The following is a 22,878-nucleotide window of genomic DNA, read 5'->3' as shown; positions in this document are numbered from 1 at the left end:
TACTCTGTTACTAGATGTAGAAGTCAGGAATTCAAAATGTACTTCAGTAAAAGTACAAATGTATATTGGTATAAAATGTACTATAGGCCTACTTTCCACCACTGTTCACAAGTCATAATTGTAACTTTAGACATAGGTCTATATACCCTGTATACACTTATTATACTCTATATTTTGGTTTGTTTACTGTTGATTGAGGATCATGTGGGGACCCCACCCCCCAAAAATAATATAATTTGGGAACCCCCAAGTTAATTGGCACTGAAGCGTCTTAATTGGGAAGACCCACATTTAGAGTGACAATTTTTAACTCAAAGCTTAACTTCTGGGGGTACCTGGAACAAAATATTTTTTTTTCTTCTTCTTCTTTCCAGAAAACTGACAGGAAAGGTTTCGTATCCATTCGGAAACGTTTCGTATCCAGTCGGGTAATGTTTCGTATCCGGGGCAAGCTCGACGAGTACTTCCTCTCGGCGGTGTAGAATAGATTTGTCAACCAGCTCCGTGCAGCATCGCATGGTTGATAGCAGCGACAGCTAGCTATAGCACTCCCAGGCTAGTAAGTATTAAGTAATATTAAACACCGGGACACGGGTAGAAGACATTCCCCCCTCCGTCACCTACGACGTCTGTACAGCTCAATTAGATAAAACACGACCCTGCTGTCCCTTCGATTCGGTTCCTACAACACAAGAAAGTGGACATTTTGTAATTCGCCGGCGCGGTTAGCATCGTAACAACTTTTAGCGGTAGTTACTAGTAAAACGAGCAGGGGGGAAAAAACATGGCGGACGTAACGGAGAACGTAACGGAGAAGAGCCTGGACGATTTCTTTGCCAAACGGGATAAAAAGAAGAAGAAAGAGAGCAAGGGGAAGGCCGGCAACAAGGAGACGTCCTCCGCCGCGCCGCAGCACTCCGCCGCCATGAAGCTGAAGATGAAGGAGAAGAAGGAGAAGGCGTTCAAGAGCGGAGGAGACAACCAGGACGGGGGACAGATAGAGAAGGTGAGGATGGGAGGAGGGGAAGAGTCGACACACCCGGCCGGTGTCACGCCGCCGGTTGGGCCGGTGGAGGCTCACTTTGTACCGGGGAGTTGGACGAGCACAGTCACAGGGAGGGAAAGAACACGGTGGTTTGAGTGGTTGTCACTGATCAGCCTACATGCATCCATGTGAAACACACAAGCTGTTAACATTAGCACTGACTATCTTGGCTAGAGACTGACTGACTGTGAGAGAGACGTGGCTTTTTCTAAAGCTTTATCTACTACATTCCATCGTATGACCGGCGTTGCTTGCCAACCGTGCCCCTCACTAGGAGGAACTTGAAGATCATCTTGTTGTAATGTGGGGAGCTTGAAGATCAGCTTCTTTTCGGCAAGCCAGCACGCTCGTCGTACTGTACAACGGAGTGTAGATTAAACCAAAGGCCTGCTAACTAGGCCCCGGCGCCGCCATTCCAACATGTCACGTTCTGGAAGACCTGACAGCCTTGGCAGGGTTGTCTTGGGGGGTGAACTTGAATGCTGTATTATTTGTTACACAAATGGTGGATTTAGTTAATGTTGCTCGTTTTCTTTTAAACCTGCCAGACACTGCAGGGCATGCTTCCAGCTGTTTGAGTATTAAAGAACTGGGAGGGTCATTCATGATTTTTCTTTTGTCCCTACACTCCCTTTTTTTGCACAGTCATGTCACAATTACAGCTATAGTCTAGTTAGCCTATAGCCTAATATTTCAACTATTAATGAATGACTTGTACTGTGGCTGCTGAACATATGTTTTCCAACAATACCTGAGCTGTCTGTCTGTCGTTAAGGAGGATGAGGAGTGGAAAGAATTTGAGCAGAAGGAAGTGGACTACAGTGGCCTTCGTCTCCAAGCCCTACAGATAACGTGAGATCATCAAATTCAATATATTTTTGTTCTTATGGGACCATATAAAAATGACATGGCACGATAATTGTGCTAAAAATGATAATCAAAATATCCTTAAAACCTGAAATGCCACTTTTGTTAACCACTTGAACCCACAGCATCCCTATTCTGGGGGGAACGTTCATGAGCTTGTAGATCTGCTATTTTTGATGAATCGCTTCATGTGTAATAAATGAGTGAATTTAGAGCTTACCTAATGCACTCTTTACAGGTCTGTTTGATCAAGTATGTAGGGTTTAAGTGGTGCTGAATTTGCAACTCAACAAAAGCTAATTCTATTATTGCTGACAACTTCGTGGTAAATTCAAACCGCTGCTATGTGATTATTGTGAGCGTTTATTTATTTATTTTATAATCACGATAAATGATGTTCATCGTCCCATCCTTAATCATGGGTTGGTTTGTTCAGTTGATGAGAAGTTGTCTTAACTCTGCTGTTGTGTAGAAGACGGGTCTCTTCTGACCTGCCTCTCTGTGTTTGTTTTTTGCAGTGACGAGAGAGAAGAATCGGACTATGAAAAGGAGGAGGTGGATGAGCATGGAGACATCATCCTGGTCAGTGGAGACAAGGTGTCCGGCCCCTGGAACAAGTCAGGGGGTGGACCTGCTCCGCCTGCCCCTGTGGGTAAGTTGAGACAACTTCAGCCTTTGTGTCTTTTTTTCCCCCCCATCTCTTTAGTTTTGAATTTCAAAAATGATGTAAGGCATACAAACCTATAGTACAAGAAATGAAAAGGGACGAGAAAAATAAATAAATCTAAAAATCTAAAGCGGTCATTGGGCAATCGGTACAAATAACAGAAACTAATGTTTACAGGATTTGAGATATAATAGAGAGGATGTAACCGATATTCACAAGCGATCTGTCCCGTTACCTAAATAGTCTTCACCATTTCCCCTATCTTATTTCACCCAACTCTTCATGGAGTCTAACACATTAAGTGCTTTTCCCGACAAAAGTCAGGATTTCAAACCTGGCCGCGGAGTGTTTTTCCTGATAAAAGTCGGGATATTGCTTTTATATTAAATAACAGTAGCGCGCGGTCATTGGGACCTGCAGATGAAAGAAGACTATCTCCCGTGATCCTTTGGGTGATGACATCATCAGGTAGTGAATATGCTCCGTTGGCTTCATTGCTCTGCAGAAAAATGGCTTTATCTCGGAATCTATCTCCAAATCACGTCGATTGTCGAGAAACGCTTTTTTTTTCACCTGCCCGTATCTAAGCGACGGACAGTCGCGGTAAAAAAAATCCCGTGTGAAAGAAAACGTGGATTGATATTACAACATAATGAATTTCCACAACATGGACATAATTGTGGATTCTGTGGGTCTTCAAAATAAGGTACAATCAATGGAAAAACCCCGGCAGAAGGTATCTAAATAAGTATTGCGACCGTAGGTCGCACTTTACTATCAAAACCACCACAAAGTGTAAGTAACTCCGTCCGTCCGTCCGTCCGTCTGTCCCTCCGTCTGTCTGTCAGTCTGTCTGTCACACCTCACATGTCACACTTTTTCCCTGCTTATATCTCCGCAACCGTTGCCCCGATCCATGCCAAATTTTGCACACACGTTCCTTGGCTGCCAAACTACAACCTCCAAGGACCCCCGGAGCTCCAGGGACCTGGGGACCCCCAGATGTAAAAAATGACCAAATGCGCAAACATGACCACCCCAACGGGGCTGCTCACGGGGAATTCCCGGGGACCACCGACTCCTGGTGCTCCAGAACGGATGCAAAAGTGGTGGCGCCCCCAGTGGAGGACCCCCTACACTGCAGCTCACATAAAATGCCGTAACTCCGGCTAGGAGCGACCGGGACAGCCGGGGCCGGTACCTATTCGTCCGCCTTGCCGGCGCGGAGACCCCACCCCTCATTTCTCACATGGCCCTCTTCTAGCGCCACCATGAGGCCGATTCTTGCAAAACACATTTTTGGACACTGCTCCTACAATTTTCGCCCTAAAATCACGCAAATCGGTACACAGTATGTCTACACTCATCCCATCAACATGAATCTCTCCCATATAGCGCCACCTCCAGGCCGATTTTTAAAAACACATTTTTGGACACTGCTCCTACAGATTTTGCCCTAAAATCACGAAAATCACTACACAGTATGTCTACACTCATGTCATCAACATGGATCAGGAAGATTTTGGCAAAACACATTTTTGCCCTATTTGTGGAGATAAGTGACCTACGGTCGCTTATCTCCCGATTAGGGAGCCTTACTGGTATACAGTATGAAGCATAGAAAGTGTTCAGAATAGATCATCTGCTCTAGATTCTAGAAGATACAACTGTCTCACAATATTGACAAATAGGCCTATAGTAGGACATGTTTTCTGCAACCAGTTCTTTGTGATAGCTTTTTTGCTTGCTGCAAGTAGATCTTAAGCAGATAGGAATCGTCCTGACTCACTTATTATGTTTTAACCTTTCTCTGCTCTTTGAGAGAGACACGGTCAAGTGATTAGGTTCCAACTGCCTCTGGTGCCAGCTAAGACACTTAAGAACTTTAACCCCATTCAATTCAGGAAAGCATCTGTGTCATTTTAGATTTTGTCTATATATCGTTGCTGTCGGGCAGAAACCTCTTTATCTCCATATTCTAATTTTTTGTGTGTTTTCGTAATTTAATGCCCTACTTGATCATACTACAGCGTCACACAAAAGTAGCAGATCCACAAGCTCGAAGTGTGGCAAGCTTGTGTACATAGTACCATAAATATGTGATGACACATTACATACCGTTCTGTTCATCTTTTTTAAATTAATCTAGTTACTGAAATGATCAGAATACTTGACCCAGTGTTGGCTAACATATCGCTTAAGAGTAGGGCTGTCCTCGACGCAGGATTTATCAAGTCGATTCGAGTCGCGGGGGTTAATCCGACGCGTCGACGAATCGTTTATGTAAGAAAAAAAAAAGAAAAAAAAAGTGGTGCTTTAAGCTTTTAAACCACGTCAACGTTATACAATAAAACGGCAATATGTTTTAAGCCTTTAAAGTGAATTAGATCCATGAACTACCGTGCATATTGAGACATGATAGCGGTGGACACTGGACATTAATGACGATAAGATTGCGTCCAGCCGTGCGTAATTTGCCGTGCGTAATTGTGAATTGTGGAGCAGAGTAGAACAACGGAGGAGAGAATAATGCATCTCTTTGACAGCATGTCGTGTATTATTTCCACAAGTTGTATTTTCTCAGAGCACCGCTGCTGTATCAAAAGAGCTATGTTGCCGATCTGGTGCGAGATAATAAAAAGAAAACAGTTCGCCCGTCGCTATTCCTCAGCCTGAGTCCAACCACCACACACCCACGGCAGTGAAAGTGAAAGCGCATCGCGCTGGCTCTGCTGCTTGAGCTTCTTTGGCCAGCTCTCAAGTAGAATAACAACTCGTCGACGCATTTCCTTTCCAAGCGGTTAACTTCAAAATAAGAGCTCCCTGTTATATGATCAAGGCAACTTTCAAGTCACGTGAACTGATTTTATTTTTAAGTCTAGTTTACAAGTAGTAGGAAGTATGGACTCAATAAGAATTACATGACAGTCACAGTCCAGCGCTCTCATACCGCACCACAGTATACTGGTGTGATAAAAAAATTATATATTTTTGACGGCTCGACTCAAACAATTGGCGTCGATTCCGGGGGCTTAAAACGACGCGTCGATTCGTCGATTTTTAGAGGACAGGCCTACTTAAGAGCCCCTGAAAGCTGAATTTCCTGAAATTGTTCTGTTATCTATGGACTAATTGTCAGCTACAGTATACTTTTCAAATCAATGAGCACTTTAAAATCACATTTCGATCATTTCATCAAGCAATATCCTGCAGAATATACCTGTATACCTCTTCATTCAAATAATCCTTCACATGGAAAACACGTTTTCTAACCCAATCCTCAATGGAGGCGATTTATGCACGGTTGCATTTTGAAGTCATGTTCACGCTAGAGATGTACCAATACTATTTTTTCCTTCCCAAAACCGATTCCGATACTCATAACGGTCATTACAGAGTGTAATTTATACACATCTAAGATGGTGGTTCTCAAAGTGGGGTTCAGGGACCATCAGGGTTCCTTGAGGGGGTTTAATGGACTCTTACAGGTCTGTAACTCTGAAAGTGTATTGGTTCCATAGGGTTTAATGCCGGGAACCGGGATCCCGGGACTCCCGGCCTGAGCGCACCTAATTTCCCTCCCGGTTATTGGCTTCGGGAACCGTCATCCCGAAGATTGTCTTTTTCTTATATAAATTAGGCTACTAATTATTACTAGAAAGGCCTACTACAGTGCGTGGGCAATGGGCTGCTTGTCACATATCCTCGCCTCCTTTTTTAACAGGAAAAATATATATCAGAATGAATCAGAACGTCAATATGCCTACAATAATCCAACCAAAAATTAATCTCTCTCTGATTTGCACTGCCTCTTTGATGAGCGCAGCCGCTGCGCAGCGCGCAATCTCGAGAACGAGGGGGGGGCTTCTTTGCTGTAACATGATGAATTGCCCAGTTTGGGACATAATAAATATACTTGACTAGGCCTATAATGGACATTTAGTTTGGCTGTTGATATGATATCACGGGACTGGAGGGCGGCGGTCAGATGCAGTGGAATTCTAAAAAGCCACGTCCCATACAATAGGCCTACCGCCTACTAAATAAACTTAATTGATTAAATCTAACGTGGCGTGACACCGAAATTATACTGCGTTCCACTTCCAACAGTCCCTTTACCATTACAGAGAGACCACCTGTATGCCTTAGCCTATTTATAACGTGATGTTTTCCAGCAGCAGAATGAGCAAAATTATGGAAAACAAATCTGTTGTTATAATCCAACTGCTGTACTGTAAGTAATAGGTCTACATTTGTGGTCTACCTTGCTTTCCTGGGGTGAACTATGAAGAATGATCTTGCAAGCGTTATTATCCCCCCAAATATATCCGATTGTGTAAGTAATGCAATGCTTTATAATGAGCCATTGAGGAACATTGAAGCGTTGCGTTGTGAAGAGCTGTGCGCGACAGCGCGTCCAACGGCATCTCCCATTAGCTTGATTATATAGTTTGTCCTGCGAGTGTCATGCTGACAATAGCCGATCTGCAAGCTCACATAGCGTCTAATCTACGACGTGTTGTGAGCTTGCAGATCATCTATTTTCAGTGACACGTGGAAATACAGTCGATAGGCTACGCAATGTCGCCCCCTGGTGGGTTAAAGGGGTACTGTCACCTAAAGCCAAGGCCTTTCCATGCATTAAACATTATTAATTATTATTATTATTATTGACGGGAAATACCGGGGAGCCCGGGAGAAGCTCCGAAAAATCCCGGTTTTTAAAATGAGCTAAATTCGGGAAAATATTAAACCCTAATTTGTACACTCAGAGTTGTGGGGGTCCTTGAAATTAAAAAAGTTTGCGAACCACTGATCTAGGAATAAATACAAATCATTGTTAAATTGCAGCTACTTTACAAAGCTACTCTGTCTGTATCTCTGTCTCTCTTTCTTGCTGATTGACCTCTAGCCTAACGTCATACACAACAGAAACCGGTGGCTAACCAACAATTACATTTCTGGTGAAGTCTGGGATCTCCATATGTGGGCATATTTGTCAAGAGGCATAGGTGGACAACTTGAACATTATATAGATATATATCTATATAATGTTTCAAATGTTTCTTTTCTTTTTTTTGTAAAATCATAATTTTGTAAGTTTGTAAAATCATAATGTAAATAGTACAGTAAGAGAATAAAACAATTAATCAACTGCATTCAAAATGCAAAAAAATTGATTGCTGTAAATGTGAAACAGAACATGTGTAGAATCTCTGCTGTAATGTCTGCTTTTTGTCTATACAGAGGAAGAAGAGGTTCCTGAGGCCAAGCCTGCCGGTGTATATCGCCCCCCTGGGGCTCGGCTGACCACCACCAAGCGTGGCCCCGCCCAGGGCCCTCCTGAGATAACCAGTGACACACAATTCCCCTCGCTCTCGTCCAGCTCTAAGCACGTGGAGACACGCAAGTAAGTATCACTGTATTAAAGACAGGGTTTACCCCATTTAGGACGGGAACACCTTTTGGAGTTCTTGTTGCTTTGTACAGTATAGAACATACATGGGCAACTGGCGGCCCTCACCTTCGCTTAATGCGGCCCGCAGGTTGATATCCGAATACTAAATGTATTATTGATTTCAGCTGTTAAAATTCCAAACATGCAAACATGACCCACTTTAATTACTTCAGTCTATATTAGTATCTTAATGACTAGTACTAGTCTTTTTTATTCACAATGTACAGTATTTGTATTTAAGTTCATAAATTTAACATAAGAACATATAAATGCTTTGGAAATTAAATACAATTTTAACTTTTCAGGATTCCAATTAAAAAATAGACACGTTTTGAGCTTGTCGATCGGCTATTTGTTTGCTATTTTTGACTGTATATGCATTGTGGCCCTCTGGAGTGAGTGTGAAAATATAGTGGCCCTCTCCAGCATCAAAGTTGCCCACCCCTGGTATAGAACAACACCATTGTTTTGTAATGTTTTAATAAATATGTTTATATAGTTTATATAAAGTTTTTCGGAAAGCTTAGGTCAGGATTTAGAATAGGCCTCAGTCCTAAAAGGGTTATGGGTTAAGAAATTAAGTTTGTGTTACAGTTTACATTCTTTGAATTTGAATTTGTACAATTGATTGTATTCTGTAGAAACTAGGGATGTAACGATATTGTCTTTTCTTTACTTTTTTCCCACTTTTATTCACTTTTTTATTACATACAAACAAACCACAACAAAGGGAAGATACAAAAAATAAAATGAAGAAACAACCAAAAAAAGGAAAACGTTAAAAGACAACTGTTCAATTTGGAATCGCATTAATACAATCTCACATGATCCTTATAGGCTCTCCTCTATTTTAGATGTCCACAGTCCATGTCTCTGCTCTTGTGTATTTTTCATTTTGTCCTTTTATCTTCCAATTGTGTTTCCTGAAGTGCATCAGTTTCTCCATGACACATATTTCCTCTATTAAAGATCTTATGACATCAAATGTAATTGTCTCCACCAGCCGAAGGCAGGGGGAGAGTATGTTTTCGCCTCCGTCCGTCCGTCCGTCCGTCCGTGCGTGCGTTTGTGCGTCCGTCCGTCCGCCCTCCGAGAGTTTGTGTACAGCTAATCTTCCGCACCGTTGGCCCGGTCGCTGCCAAAATGAGCACACACACTCCCTGGATGCCAATTCAGAACCTCTGCCCCACATTTTTCAAATGGCCCTGTTCTAGCGCCACCTTGAGGCAGATGTTTGCAAAACACATTTCTGTACACTACTCCTACAGATTTTGACCAAAAATCACGCAAATCGGTAGACAGTGTCTCTACAGTCATGTGATCGACACGGATCTGTCCGATTGTCCATATCCCATCCTGATTGGCTGATATTAGCTTTCAAATTTTGTAAGATTGGTCCATTTTGGACAAAATGCCTCAAATCACAAATGCAGAGTGCAATTAACATGAAATCGCGCACACACGTTCCCACTAGGCCGAGGAAGAAATGCCACGTCAAATTTTTGAAATCAGCCTCATGGTGGCGCTATAACAGGCCGATTCGTGATTTTACCTATAACTCCACCGATCAGTTTCAAACTTTGTAAGCGCACTCCCTGGATGCCAATTCAGAACCTCTGCCCCACATTTTTCAAACGGCCGTGTTCTAGCGCCACCATGAGGCCGATGTTTGCAAAACACATTTCTGTACACTACTCCTACAGATTTTGTCCAAAAATCACGCAAATTGGTAGACAGTGTCTCTACAGTCATGTGAAAGACACAGCTCTGTCTGATTGTCCATATTCCATCCTGATTGGCTGATATTGGCTTTCAACGTTTGTAAGATTGGTCCATTTTGGACAAAATGCCTCAAATCACAAATGCAGAGTGCAATTAACATGAAATCGCGCACACACGTTCCCACTAGGCCGAGGAAGAAATGCCACTTAAAATTTTTGAAATCAGCCTCATGGTGGCACTATAACTATTAGTGGTTTTACCTATAACTCCACCAATCAGTTTCAAACTTTGTAAGCGCACTCCCTATAGGCCAAGGAAAAACCCTTTCCTTGTATTTTTCACATCAGCCTTTTATAGCGCCACCAGGAGGCCGACTTATGTAAGACACATTTTTGGATATTACTCCTTCAGATTTTACCCAAAATTAACACAAATCAGTACACAGTATCTCTACAGTCATATGATCAAGACGGATCTGTCCCGTATTCAATATTCAATCCTGATTGGCTAAGATTGGCCTCCAAACTTTGCAGGATCGATCCGTTTCGAACAAAATGCCTCAAATCAAACAATTCAACAAATGAAATTGTGCACGCACAATCGCAAAAGGCCAAGGACGAAATTACACTACAAAATGTTCAAATCAGCCTCATGGTGGCGCCATGAAAGGTCTAAGATTGGTGAAGAACACATGCCACCCTTTTTACATTGGCCTTTTATAGCACCACAAGGACGCGTGGCTGGTGGAGACCTGTGCTCGGAAGAGCACTTCTTCTAGTTATGTTTTATTTTGATTATTATTTTTTTTCTCCATGTTTCCTGACCTCAATTACAAAAAAATAAAAAACAGAACTTTCAACATTCAGTGGTTTCTGTAATCTGTAGTTTTTTGAATTACTAGGCTCAGAAAAAAAGAGTTCATTTGCATCTAGACGTACGCATCATCATCCAGGGGAGGGTGTGGTTGTAGGGGAGGGTGAACTCAACAACCTAAATGGTGCATTGGACCGATGCAAACACAATGGAAAGTAACAGCAAAGGTGATTTGACGTCAGGAAACATGACAAAAAGCCAAGAATAAAAAATTAAAAAAGGAAATTTGATGTCATAAGACCTTTAACTCTTCCCAGGTTGGAGACTCTTGAGCCACAATCAGGGCCACAATGGAAACAAGTCCCCAGGACTTTTAGCCTTAATGTCTTACTGTACCACTTGCTGTATGTCGTGTTGTTAGGGACCGGGAGATGGAGAGGACCTTTGAAGTAGTGAAGCACAAGACCCGTGGCGAGGGAGGCAGCGGTGGTGGCGGCGGAGGCAGCGCCGCCTCCAACCAGCAGCTGCAGCTCGACAACCAGTACGCCTGCTTGGGGGATAAATAAAGTACCTGCCCTGTCCACCACAACCCACCACCAAACCCCTACCCCCAATATCCCCACCATCCCCGGCCCCTCCAGCGCGGTCCTGCCCAGCCCCCCAGAGGGAACCCGAAACTCCCAGCTGTGTGGACTGGACTTATGTCCTGATAAAACTTCTGGTGCTGCCGCCACCCATGACACCACAGTGATTATGTTGCTTTCTGGTTAACGAGAAACACACACACACACACACACACACACACACACACACACACACACATTACACTCAGTGACACACCAATCAAATAGATAAAATAACGAAGACAACAGTAGCTTGCCTTAGCAAGGCCACAACTTAATCTGTTTCTCTCAAACACACACACGCGCACACACATGCACACACAAAGCGTTTTGGTTGGCAAACCAAAAGGACTGCATCTGAAGGGGCCGTGGCGACAGGGAATTTAATGGAACCACGACTGAAGTTGAAAAATCTATGCGATTACACCCGTATGTGCGACACTGCAGCAATGACAAACAAAACGTTAGTTGTTGTCCTCTTGTGGATTGCACTCGGAGCAGCGGTCGGCTGTGTGACTTCACAACCTCCTGGACTTCAACTTGCTTCGAATAAAGACAACAGAGGATCCAAAGTGACTTTAGGGCAAGATCATTTTATGAACTTCTGTTTGAAAAAAATATATATATTTTTTCCTTTTTGCAAGATCATTATAAGCCTGATCGCACATTGTTGATATCTGGGGTGGGGTGGGGTTGAAGAAGGCAGAAGAGATCGGAACGGAACGCTTACCTCAGCTGCACAGCCGTGGTGGCCATGAAGATTGAGCCTTTCAGTCTGATGGTAAAATGGGGGGGCAAATAACAACCCCTGCTCCACCCCCAACCCCCATATAAAAGAATTGGCACCGGGCTCTTTAATTAATTTAGAAACTTGAAGCTTTTGTTTTTCCTTAAACGACGACCGACAAGACTGCAGAGATCTCTGGAACGAGGAGGAGTAAAAAAAAAAAAAAAAGAAGGTTACGGTTCTCATTTAGAAATACTATTTAAAAAGTGGCCTTACTGTTAGAGTGAGAGAGAGAAAAAAACTGCTTTGTCATCACGCAGAGGAGAACACTCGCTTGTCGTCTCATGGGCCGTTGCCTGCTTCTGGATTTCACCACTTTGTGTGAGGGATAAAAGAAAACCTTATGTTCAAGAATGTAGTGTTGTTGTTTGCTTGGCAATTACATCTACTATCTGTCCTTAGTCTGTTTTTTACCCCCTCATTTCATTTTGTTTTCCTTAAATTGCTAAAGTCATGATTAAAAGCTTTCTTATCTGAGGTCATTTGTTTGGGGGAACTGACTTTTTCGGATATAATGCTGCTGCCTGCTGGTAATTGGAACCATCTTTCGCCCTAAACCCATTTAGACCTGTGGAGGCCGAACACGCCTTCTAAATCCTAACCTGAAAAAACATGATTTTTGTACTAACCCATTAAGACCTGAGGCCGATACTACAGCATCAAAAGTAGCAGATCCAAAGCTGGTAGGTCTGCTACTTAGGAATTTTAATCAGTTCTGGACATAATGAACCCGACAGACGATATATAATATACTGTATAGCTCAAATCTAAAATGACAGGTGACTGGTTTTAATGAAAAAATATGACTCCATGTAGCTATATCTATAGCAAACACAACAAGAAAATGGCACAGATGCTTTCCGGGGATTGAAATGTATATAACAATGTACTGTATAGAGGCATTCCAGGTCTAAATGGGTTGTACGCCCGCTTGCATAAAGTATGGGTTGATCGTGGTTTGACGCCACATGGTCACACAGGTGTTAACAAAGGTCAAGAATTTAGCTAATCTGCCACATTACTGGGGGCTGCTTCATGCCAATGGTGCTTGTTGCACCAAAATGTTCATATCTGTTGCTTTGTGCCCCTCCTAAGTCCAACCCCAACTACGTTGCTACTTTTAAAGAAGCCAAGATATAATACGTCTCGTCATTTCTGGAATTTATACAGAATTTAATTGTCAGCACATGTTCAATGTTTTTTTCCCCTTCCCCTGCCCTCCTTTTTTGGCACCAGTTCCTTGTGCAGTTCTTGGGAGGCTTAGTGTATTTTCTTTATTTTTTTATGATGACAGACCACTGGCTACTCATGAAAACCAGGCTTTGATATTACCTAGTCAAAGATTATACAGTATATGGGATGTTAACCATAGTTATACACACATGGGTAAAAAGAAATTGAAGGAAGGAAAACCTTGGTGTTCCGTCTATTGTCACAGCCATAAGGTTAGGGGAAGCTGCCTGATCCATGCCAGATCCACTGTGCACGGAAGTAGTTATCAAGTCTGAGATCAGTTAATGAAATAGAATGGTCTAACACGAAAAAGTACAATAAAGTTATCCTTGTGATTGATGTCTGGTCTGAGTTCTTAATGTTGAAAAGTGGCGATTTGTGTACAATAGACCTAACTGCCAGTATAACTGGTCTTTTCATGCAATGGATATTCTTCTAGTTGACATGGTTGGTTACTTGGGGACATTCAAAGCTGAAATCCCAGAAAGATGAGGGATTTATCTTTGCAAGGAATTTGAATTGGCTCTTTGACAAATCCTAAATGTATGTGCAATGAAATGACTTTCTTTTCATTAACAATTGAACACATTAAAGGTTTATTTGAAGGAAACGGACAATGATTTTTATTTCTTATATCTTGCTGGATATAAACATTGTTACAACTGTTTGAGTTTGATTGCTGTTGCTCTATCCAGTGGGTTCAGTTCTTCAGTTTTACTTCTCTGGAAGAGTCGCTTCACTGGGGGGAAAAAAAATAAAAATATATATCACAAATCTACAGTACAAAGTATCATCTAGACTAGGGTTGGGTTCCGGAATCCGAGGACCCAGATCCAAAACATAGAACAACCAGGAATCGGTTCCATCACATACGGTTTCCAGAACCGGTTTGTCACACTGTCGGAGCTGGTATGTGGACTTCACGTCTGCCATACCAGTGGTTCTCAACCTGTGGTTTGGGGGGTCCCCAAATTATTTTGCGGGTTCCCCAGATGATGAACTTAATGTGCAATATTGTTTTCTCACTCAACAGTAAACAAACCAACATAAAGATTAAGCATATAGACTAGAGTATCTGCACATTTCAGGTGACAATTTAAGGACGTTTTAATGCTTCTAAAATGACAAATTATACATTGGCTAAATTGTCCAATATTAGAGGCAGAAATTGTGAAAATAGCTTAGCGAGGCGTTGTGAGCATGTAGATCTACTATTTTCACAATAGTTATACAAAATGTAATTCCTCAAATTTTAGTGCTCCTCAGGGTGGGAGGTCCCCAGTTAAAATATGATTATTTGGGGGGTCACGACCTGAAAAGGTTGAGAACCACTGTGCTATACAATACCAGGGGTTCTCAAACTTTATAATTTCAAGGACCACCATAACTCTGAGAGTGTACAAATGGGTGAGGGTCCATTTGGTTCCATTTGTACACTCTTAGAGTTACAGACCTTTTAAGGTTCAATTTGGAACCCCCTCAAGTAACCCAGAGGGGTCCCTGTACCACTGAGGTATAAAGTATATAGAATCATTAAAAGGAACCGTTTATGGATCAGAATGGTTAAAATCCTAAAGGATCCCATCCCAACCCAAGTCACATCAAGATAACTCTCGTTAACATGGTGATTATTAAAGGAACACGTGACACTCCTCTTTCCCCAGATTCAGCCCTCCTCAGTCCTCACTAACAATGCTCATGGATGGTACAAGTTCTGTCTACTTGTATCTCAGACAGTGTTGGGCAATATGTTACTTATTTCATATTACTTCTTGAAAATGTAATATTATATTACTTGGAATCAAAGTAATATATTATATTACATAACATATATATTTCAACTTTGTATGTAATTTGGCACACAAAAATAGTATCTAAGTATGCGATTTCGGACACCTGCTACGAAATCACATACAAACATACTATTTAGTATGCCAAGTTATTAATTGAGCTAGTTATAGTTTTAGAATGCTTAGTATATACTAAATAGTAAGCTGTGTAGTATACTTAGTAAGATGTCAGTATCATATATCATGGTCTGTATCGTGATTAGTATCATGGTCAGTATCAAGTCAGTATCATGGTCAGTATCAAGTCAGTATCATGACAGTATCATGTTCAGTATCATGACAGTATCATGGTCAATATCATGACAGTATCATGACAGGGTAACCGGAATGCTCGACTTAAAACATGCTCGCCCTAATTATTTCTGCTCAGTATCGTAAATATGTGGTATAAATAACCAAATAAGTGGTTAAAGTGGAAGTCAGTGGTTCTCAACCTGTGGGTCCGGCATTCCCAAGGGGTCCCCACTCCCCACATGATTTTGGGGGGTCCCCAGACATCAGTGAAATGACAATTTAAGGACTTTTAAGTAGAAGAAAAGAAAAAAAAAGACCATTACTGCATCAAAATAAATCTACAAACTAGAAAGAGGCAAGAATTGTGATAATATTTTAATATTATCTTTAATTGCAACCATAGGTCGCAAGTTTACTATGAGTAAATCTTGTCCACGTATCTGTATCTCTGAAGGTCACGTCTGACACTGTGGTTCCCCTGACACATCACTGTGACATCACAGGTGATATCACAGGTGACGTCACCTATGTAAAAGTCCATATATGGGTATTCCCCAGAATCCCTTTTATGCCCATATATGAAGATCCCTCATGTCATCGATATATATCACTGGCCAGATGGTCAAGACATGGCCCATATCTGTGTGGCTGGTATGGTATTTTCTCTATATTTAGCCATGGAGTCAAATTAAATGAAATGCCTCAATTACAACTACAAGTGCATGGTGGGGGGTCCTCAGTTCAAATATGATTATTTTGCGGGACAGCCTGAAAAGGTTGAGAACAACTGATCTAAGTATTGCTCACCTGGGTGCCATGGAAGGTATTTCTTCACCGGTCTCTATGCCAAACCCCTCAGCATTCTCCAGTAGGTGCATGGTGAAAGGTGCATACTGGAAGACAAAAGATGACTTTGTTTTTAAAGAATAAACACTGTATGTATGCATCATTATTGATCACGTCAATGATGGAATGCTCATTAAGTTAACTTCAGGTAAAAGTCATAGCTTGGATAGAGTGCCTAAATATCATCTTTTCATTTCATACATTACAAAAGAAATGAGAGAGGGCGAGATCATTTAGTGACCTACAACCGGGTTGCAGAAATACTATATTATTTCAATTTCACTTGAGTAAATGTACTTAGATATGTCTACTTTACAAAACTGGTTGTGTGTAATATGGGAGCATAACTCTTACCGTCACATAGCCTCCAACATAGCTTCTTCTTGGCCACTTAAAATGAATGGCATATTATTATTTATTTATTGAATGCAAGTGCCAACATAATAATAACAGGGTTCCCACGGTCATGAAATTCCTGGAAATATTTTGAAATTAGAAAAATATTTTTCCAGTACTTGAAAAGTTTTGGAATTGATCAAGGGTCCTGGAAGGTTCTGGAAAAAAATAGCTATGCATTGTCTTTAGTTGTTGATTTTGTCAATACCTCTGAAATGACAGATTAAACATTGGCCAAATTGTCAAATATTAGAGGCAGAAATTGTGAAAATAGCAGATCTACATGCTCACAACGCCTCGCGTTGCGAAGCGTTGTGAGCATGTAGATCGGCTATTTTCACAATAGAAACGTGTTATACAAAATTCCTCAACTCTTAGTGCTCGTCAGGGTGCCGGGGTCCCCAGTTCAAATATGATTATTTTGGGGGTCACGGCCTGAAAAGGTTGAGAACAACTGGCCTACACTACCTGTCTTTGGGCATTGCGCATAGGAGTAAGCGACTCGTTATTGAGCTGAATTATTGTTATATAGTCCTGGAAATCGGGTTAAATATTCTGGAAAAGTTTTGGAAATTAATTGGTAAAGATGTGTGGGAACCCTGTAATAATAATTAACTTCTAAAAGCAGCATTTCTTCCTGGCAATTGCCAGATTAAAGAGACTCCCCAGTTAAACTCTTAAATGTTCCCAGTATGTTTACTGAGTCAGTATGTTTACATGTCAGGACCTGACAGGACTTTGACACTGGCTAAAACAAACAAAACAAAATGGTAACACGATGAATAAATATAAGTATTTAATAGGAATTATAGCACAATTATAAGCACCGCATACTGTAGCCCCTATAGGATATACAGTATATACCTGATCATCCATTAGGCTATATTAGATTTCTGTATGTTTTCAGTTATTCATTTGACGCAGATGATTAACCTGCTTCATATTAACAATGTACAGAATCTTAACAGGAGCTGTGGTTAACCATGATAAAAGAAAGCTACCATGTCATGCATATTCACTTAAATGTAATATGATTTGGATTTAGATTTTCACTTGGCTACCCTAGACAGACTAGACTTTACACATTTTTCCTCCAATTAACAATTATTGATGATTGACAATTAAAATTTAAATAAGAATTAAATATTTCCATCTCACCGGTGCAGCCACTACAAGCCCCACTAAGCAAAGTAGAAGTATTGCTCTCATCTTCAACACAAGTCGCCTGCCTCTGTTCACAAACTCACTCCTACAGTATATATAGCCTATATAGTGTCACGTCATGAACTCAGTAGGCGGAGTCGGAAGCTTTGTGATCCAACATGTTTTATTGAGAGCACTGTTTGAGGACAGTTGAATGGATCCTTTTCAGACAGACATTATGATGAGTAAACATAGCTGAAGGTAAACCAGTTGTGGAAGTACTCTATTACAATCAAGTGCCAACAGTGAATCATCATTCATGATATGCAGTTGAAAAGTCTACCGAAGTGAATGTTTTATGGGCATGCTGTTTTGTCATCGAAAACCTACCACTACAGAATCGGAGGAATTCTTTTTTGCCCCACTAATAATAATAATAATAATAATAATGTTTATTGTCCCTGAGGGAATAGGCTACTTGTCTTCACAAGCCTGATCAAAAAACAACAACAAAAAACAATATAGCACACCAAAACAATAGCCTACATGAGGTCCACACTGTACACAGAAAACCATACTATCAACGGGGCAGTAATGACAAATTGGTCGAGGGGACAAAACTCCCGCTAAAACAAACCTTTTCAGGGCTCTGTATCTTCGCCCAGATGGCATGAGCTCGAAGTAGCGATACAGGGGATGGTCAGTGTCATTTGTTTGTTTGTGTGCTAAGCGTGTGATGGCCATATTGTCATCAGAAAGAATGTCATCACTATGTCCCATTTCAAGTGCGTTTGCGCCTGCGTCACTATTCCAAATGAAGTTCATTTTTAACTAGGCCTACCTCCTCAGGTATGTTTTTCAAGTATATTCAGCAATGGGGTAATCTGTAGATCTTGTTGACCTGGTCACGTTAAAAGTAGTTATCAAGTCAAAGAAGTGTGGGCACCACTGTGCGAAACGGACGTGGGCACCATCCGAGCAGGTGAAGGCCAAAATTGAGGGTAGTCAGCATCAATCCAAGCATGGCAAGGTTTCCAAACGCCCCGTGCATCCTTTTCTTGGGATCTGATTGGAACAGATAAAACGTCATCAATTCTTTTTTCACACAATGCTCTGAAAGCATACGCATTTTCAAAAGTTTTAAATGCATCTCTCAATAGTGCCTGGTGCATTTTGTGAAGCCACCACGGGCAAAAAATGAAATGTCTTACCTCCTGTGGAATATCCATGTGCATATACCTCCCTTGATACAATCCATACAACCCCGAGACCACTAGCAAGACGCTGCACACACACACACACACACACACACACACACACACACACACACACACACACACACACACACACACACACACACACACACACACGTCAAGTACTGACATGTCAAATGTAATAAAAGAAAACACTTTCAAATGTGCTGACACATTCTTTCACTTTTCAAGTTTGTAACATGAAATTAAATCCAAGGACTGAACTCACAGGACAATGCAAGCCGCCCACAGCCAGGCAGAAAAGGAAGGCAGGGTATATCTCCAGACTATCAAGAGGAGATAGCAGCAGATTAACTTTGAACTTGTCTGAGAGCAGTAGCATACAATAACATTGTGTAAATGTTGATTTAGTTTAGTCATAGTACTTTGAATGTTGTATTGATTTTTTCTGCTGGTTGTTTGAGCCTTTATAAGTCTATGTGTTGTTTTATGTCTATGATTTGACCAATACCTCCTGTCTGTACAGCACTTTGGTCAACAAGAGTTGTTTGGGTTACTTACGTGTTTTGGTGAGACCGCTGGATGCAGTTAAAGATATTTCCTGTGTCGGGGTCATCGCTGTACATCTGAGGCAGCTGTCACACAAAGAACAATATTGACAACGAAAGGTTGTACTGTAGATTAGTTTACTGTATTAAATGTTATGAGTGGCTGTGTTTTTTCTTCTATTCAAACAAAAAGGAACCCCCCCTCCCCCCTACAAATTATGTAGATTACCAGTAGTTATTTTGCTAAAAAATAAATAATTAAGGGCTTAGTAAGGAGACTGTTTAGAACCAAGCTGCTGTATCCTACATCATGTGAAGTTTTGGACAGTTGCATTTGTCTTTATAAAAGGGCAGATTTTCATTTTAATGATGAAACGTGACTCAACATAAACCAAAGCTTTGTGTCAGTGAGCATATATACATTTTTTGAGTTACAAGGCCTGTGAAAGAAGAGATGGGGCCGATTCATACTACACTTTTAGAGCCGAATCTATTTCGATGCTGAATTAATGACGGTACCAGCCCCCCCGAACCTCTGAATTACGTCATATTGTAGTTTGGACAGAGCCGAACCGAAATAAATTAGGCTCTAAAAGTGGAGTATGAATCGGCCCTTATACATTTCATTCGTTATGGTCCAAGTCCAACCCCAAATCACTCGAACTTGACTCACGTTGACTTTGTACTTCTTGCGGGCTTTTCCAACTTCCATTGCCAGGTGTCCAACCATGAACATACTGGCCACGCCAGTTATCACCACAAATCCATGCTCCTTGGAGAGCGCCACCATTCTGACAAACCTGAAAAAGAGCATTGCAGGCACAACTGTAGTTTCACGTCGTGAACATGCCAACGATCTGATAGGTGGGCACTAGGGCAGGGGCAGGGCCGGATCTAGCCTTTAGCACTAGGTGGGGCAGGAAGAAAGGATAGAGGGTGATCGGCAGACAAAAAATGGGGGTCAAACCCCCTAAAACACCCGAAAAGCATAGAAAACTAAGCATTTTGGCATACTTACCCACTGAGCAATAGACGTACGTCTATTAGACGTTGGTCTAAACTTGGTCTAATAGAGGTAGCCTATAGATTTGAACGTTTTTTAGACATCTAAGCTTAGACTAGACGTTGAAGGACCCCTACATGTTGTATAAAATTGTGCACAGATAAGCTTTTGCATATTGTCAGATAGTTTAACCACTTTCAAGTGGTCAAGAAAAAGGTTCCTATCACACAAAGAGTTTGCATCCCCCCTGAAGTAGCCTAACTCTTGCACTAGGGACATATGGGCACCTCAATGTAAAATTGTCTATTTATTTTGTCCAAAAATATTTGGAAAATGTTTTTAACTAAAGTAAAATAAACAGTTAAACACACTTAAACATTCAACCTATTAAGGTCTAGGCTATATGCACATACGCCATTTTGTTCTACTTCCGGGTGTCTTTCGACTTCCTTCACAGGTGTTACTGATGTTACTAATTAAGGCTCTGTTTGATTTATTGTACAGTGGTTCTTTAATTTCAAGGACAAATGGAATCAACAAATGGAAGCAAATGGACCCTTGCTGGTCCATTTGCTTCCATTTGTACACTCTCTGGCCGGCTACACACCTGCAGGCACAAAAACGAATGCGTTTCGTGGGGGGGAAACGGGGGGCAGACACAGCACAATGCATTCCGGATGGAAGTCGAGTGGTTTGAAGTCGAGTGCGAGTCGTGTGGTGTTGTGTGGTTGCGTCCAACTTGCTCACGACTCGCACAGAGACAGTTGTAGGCGAGCAGTAGGGAGCAGACAAGCTGCACTTGATGAGACAGAAGGCAGGGTTCAGCTGCCAACCAATAGGAGAGAACCGCCGTTCTGCGGCGAAACTGGGCGGAGCACACTTGTAGTCCACTACACTACAGTGCGGTGAGCCTTCGGTCTGCAGTGATCATCGCGCTGTCTCTCCTCTTCCCTCGTTCTCCTGGCCATTTCAAGCCGCTTCTCCCTCCTTCTCCTCGCCACCAACACCGCCAATACAAGCGCCCTTTTGCGTCCTCTAAACAACATTTTGCCCAACAGGTGTCACCAAGCAGCAGCAGTACTGTCCACCGACGCCAACTCCAAAAAGACTACACGCTCGAAATCCACTTCCACTTCCGCCTCTCGCTGGACGGCCCATGTCCGCAAAGCATTGGGGGAAATGTATTCTTTTTTGGAACAGACTTTGACTGAACACACAACTTGGACTAAACACAGTGGGTTTCAGTGTGAGCGCGGCCTCAGAGTTACACACCTGTATGGGGACATTTGGAACCACTGGTGTAGCAGAGTGTTTCCAGTGAGCCAACATGCATCAGCACCCTGACTCTGTTTGAGCAGTATCATCGGTAACACCTGTGAAGGAAGTCGAAAGACACCCGGAAGTAGAACAAAATGGCGTATATGCATATACCCTAATCCCTCATTTTGGGGCATAAACAAGACGTTAAAATTAAGTCTGATAATGATGTACCGTGCATGTTAACATCATGCAACCTATACCAGCCAAATTTAAATATGAATGTGCGCTTATAACGCCAGGAAATAGCTATATTTTATCATCATGATCACATTATTTTCAAAGCCAGGTTGACCATACCACAAAATGACCACTAGAGCGAGCCATCGTAACACTAAAACGATAGACTGTACAAGCCCCCATGTAAAAACCAAGATTCACAAGATTCAAGGATGGGATGATGACATCGCTCCCCATTGACTCAGAATGGGAGACCTGCGGGCCGCCATCTGAGCTCATACTGTTCAATTCGTGCTTGATCGTCTAAAACCACCATCGGTATGGGCACCGGAACGTATACAGATGCCACACAGAAAGTTTCCGAATCAAAATCCGACCTAGTGAAGCTGCGTAAGGGTCGGATGGTTTGCATTGAGCCTAGCAGCTAGCAGAGGCTAATATAAACAGGAAGCCCTGGTTTAAAGGTGACGTCATAATCGTATCCTTTTTTTTTCACGGTTTACGTGTTGACACCATCCGAAGATAAGCTAACCATTTCGCTCCGTCTATTAACCCAAATAAAAGCTTAAACAATGCTTTTATATAAAAGTCGATTAAAGTCGCTTGGCAGGGAAGTCCATAGTGAGATAGTTGATCTGAAAGTCGACCGGCGCTAACTGAGTTAACACCATTTTAATGTAATTTTGTGTGTGTGTGTGTGTGTGTGTGTGTGTGTGTGTGTGTGTGTGTGTGTGTGTGTGTGTGTGTGTGTGTGTGTGTGTGTGTCTCTGTCTGTCTGTCTGTCTGTCTGTCTGTCTGTGTGTGTGTGTGTGTGTGTGTGTGTGTGTGTGTGTGTGTGTGTGTGTGTGTGTGTGTGTGTGTGTGTGTGTGTGTGTGTGCGCGCGTGCGTGCATGCGTGTGTGTGTGTGTGTGTGTGTGTGTGTGTGTTTTTA

The 22,878-nt window shown here is 41.9% G+C and overlaps 2 protein-coding genes and 1 long non-coding RNA gene across 5 annotated transcripts; 1 reads left to right on the top strand and 2 right to left on the bottom strand.

Annotated features, from left to right (window-relative positions):
- The first annotated feature begins 509 nt into the window (after positions 1-509).
- Positions 510-13,670, top strand: cdv3 (carnitine deficiency-associated gene expressed in ventricle 3). 3 transcript variants are annotated; one of them, XR_013963157.1, is made up of 6 exons: positions 510-1,006; positions 1,821-1,897; positions 2,431-2,564; positions 7,827-7,989; positions 10,994-12,603; positions 12,963-13,670. XR_013963157.1 is itself a non-coding variant. In XM_080751544.1 (5 exons), exons 1-5 carry the CDS (start codon positions 785-787, stop codon positions 11,136-11,138), a joined length of 738 nt encoding a protein of 245 aa, XP_080607670.1. In that variant the 5' UTR covers positions 510-784; the 3' UTR covers positions 11,139-13,670. The 3 variants fall into 3 exon arrangements, 2 of the variants coding, with proteins under 2 accessions (XP_080607670.1, XP_080607669.1); XM_080751544.1 differs by having other exon boundaries at positions 1,824-1,897; positions 10,994-13,670; XM_080751543.1 differs by having other exon boundaries at positions 10,994-13,670.
- A 124-nt stretch (positions 13,671-13,794) lies between these two features.
- LOC308306520 lies at positions 13,795-17,785 on the bottom strand. Its single transcript, XR_013963158.1, has 4 exons — positions 17,700-17,785; positions 16,500-16,535; positions 16,107-16,192; positions 13,795-13,954 (listed from the first exon to the last, which is right to left on the bottom strand). It is a non-coding gene; the product is annotated as an uncharacterized lncRNA (long non-coding RNA).
- Positions 17,786-18,226: 441 nt separating this feature from the next.
- Positions 18,227-20,236, bottom strand: LOC308306741 (glutathione S-transferase 3, mitochondrial-like; the record flags this gene model as incomplete). The annotated part of the gene is made up of 6 exons (XM_080751787.1): positions 18,227-18,242; positions 18,656-18,749; positions 18,896-18,968; positions 19,167-19,224; positions 19,460-19,533; positions 20,120-20,236. The coding sequence occupies 6 exons, from the start codon at positions 20,234-20,236 to the stop codon at positions 18,227-18,229; spliced, it is 432 nt and encodes a 143-aa protein (XP_080607913.1).
- Between the last annotated feature and the right edge of the window lie 2,642 nt (positions 20,237-22,878).

This window comes from Nannobrachium achirus (assembly GCF_963921795.1).
Source record: "Nannobrachium achirus genome assembly, chromosome: 21".
Classification (NCBI taxonomy): domain Eukaryota; kingdom Metazoa; phylum Chordata; class Actinopteri; order Myctophiformes; family Myctophidae; genus Nannobrachium; species Nannobrachium achirus.
The sequence above is the reverse complement of the archived record's forward strand: the minus strand, read 5'-3'. Positions and strand labels throughout refer to the sequence as shown.

Bases quoted from the DNA above. Each gene is read 5' to 3' on its own strand.
- cdv3 (XM_080751543.1), top strand. From the start codon at position 785: ATGGCGGACGTAACGGAGAACGTAACGGAGAAGAGCCTGGACGATTTC. The intron at 1,007-1,820 runs GTGAGGATGGGA...TCTGTCGTTAAG, and splicing joins ACGGGGGACAGATAGAGAAG to GAGGATGAGGAGTGGAAAGA. The intron at 1,898-2,430 runs GTGAGATCATCA...TGTTTTTTGCAG, and splicing joins CTCCAAGCCCTACAGATAAC to TGACGAGAGAGAAGAATCGG.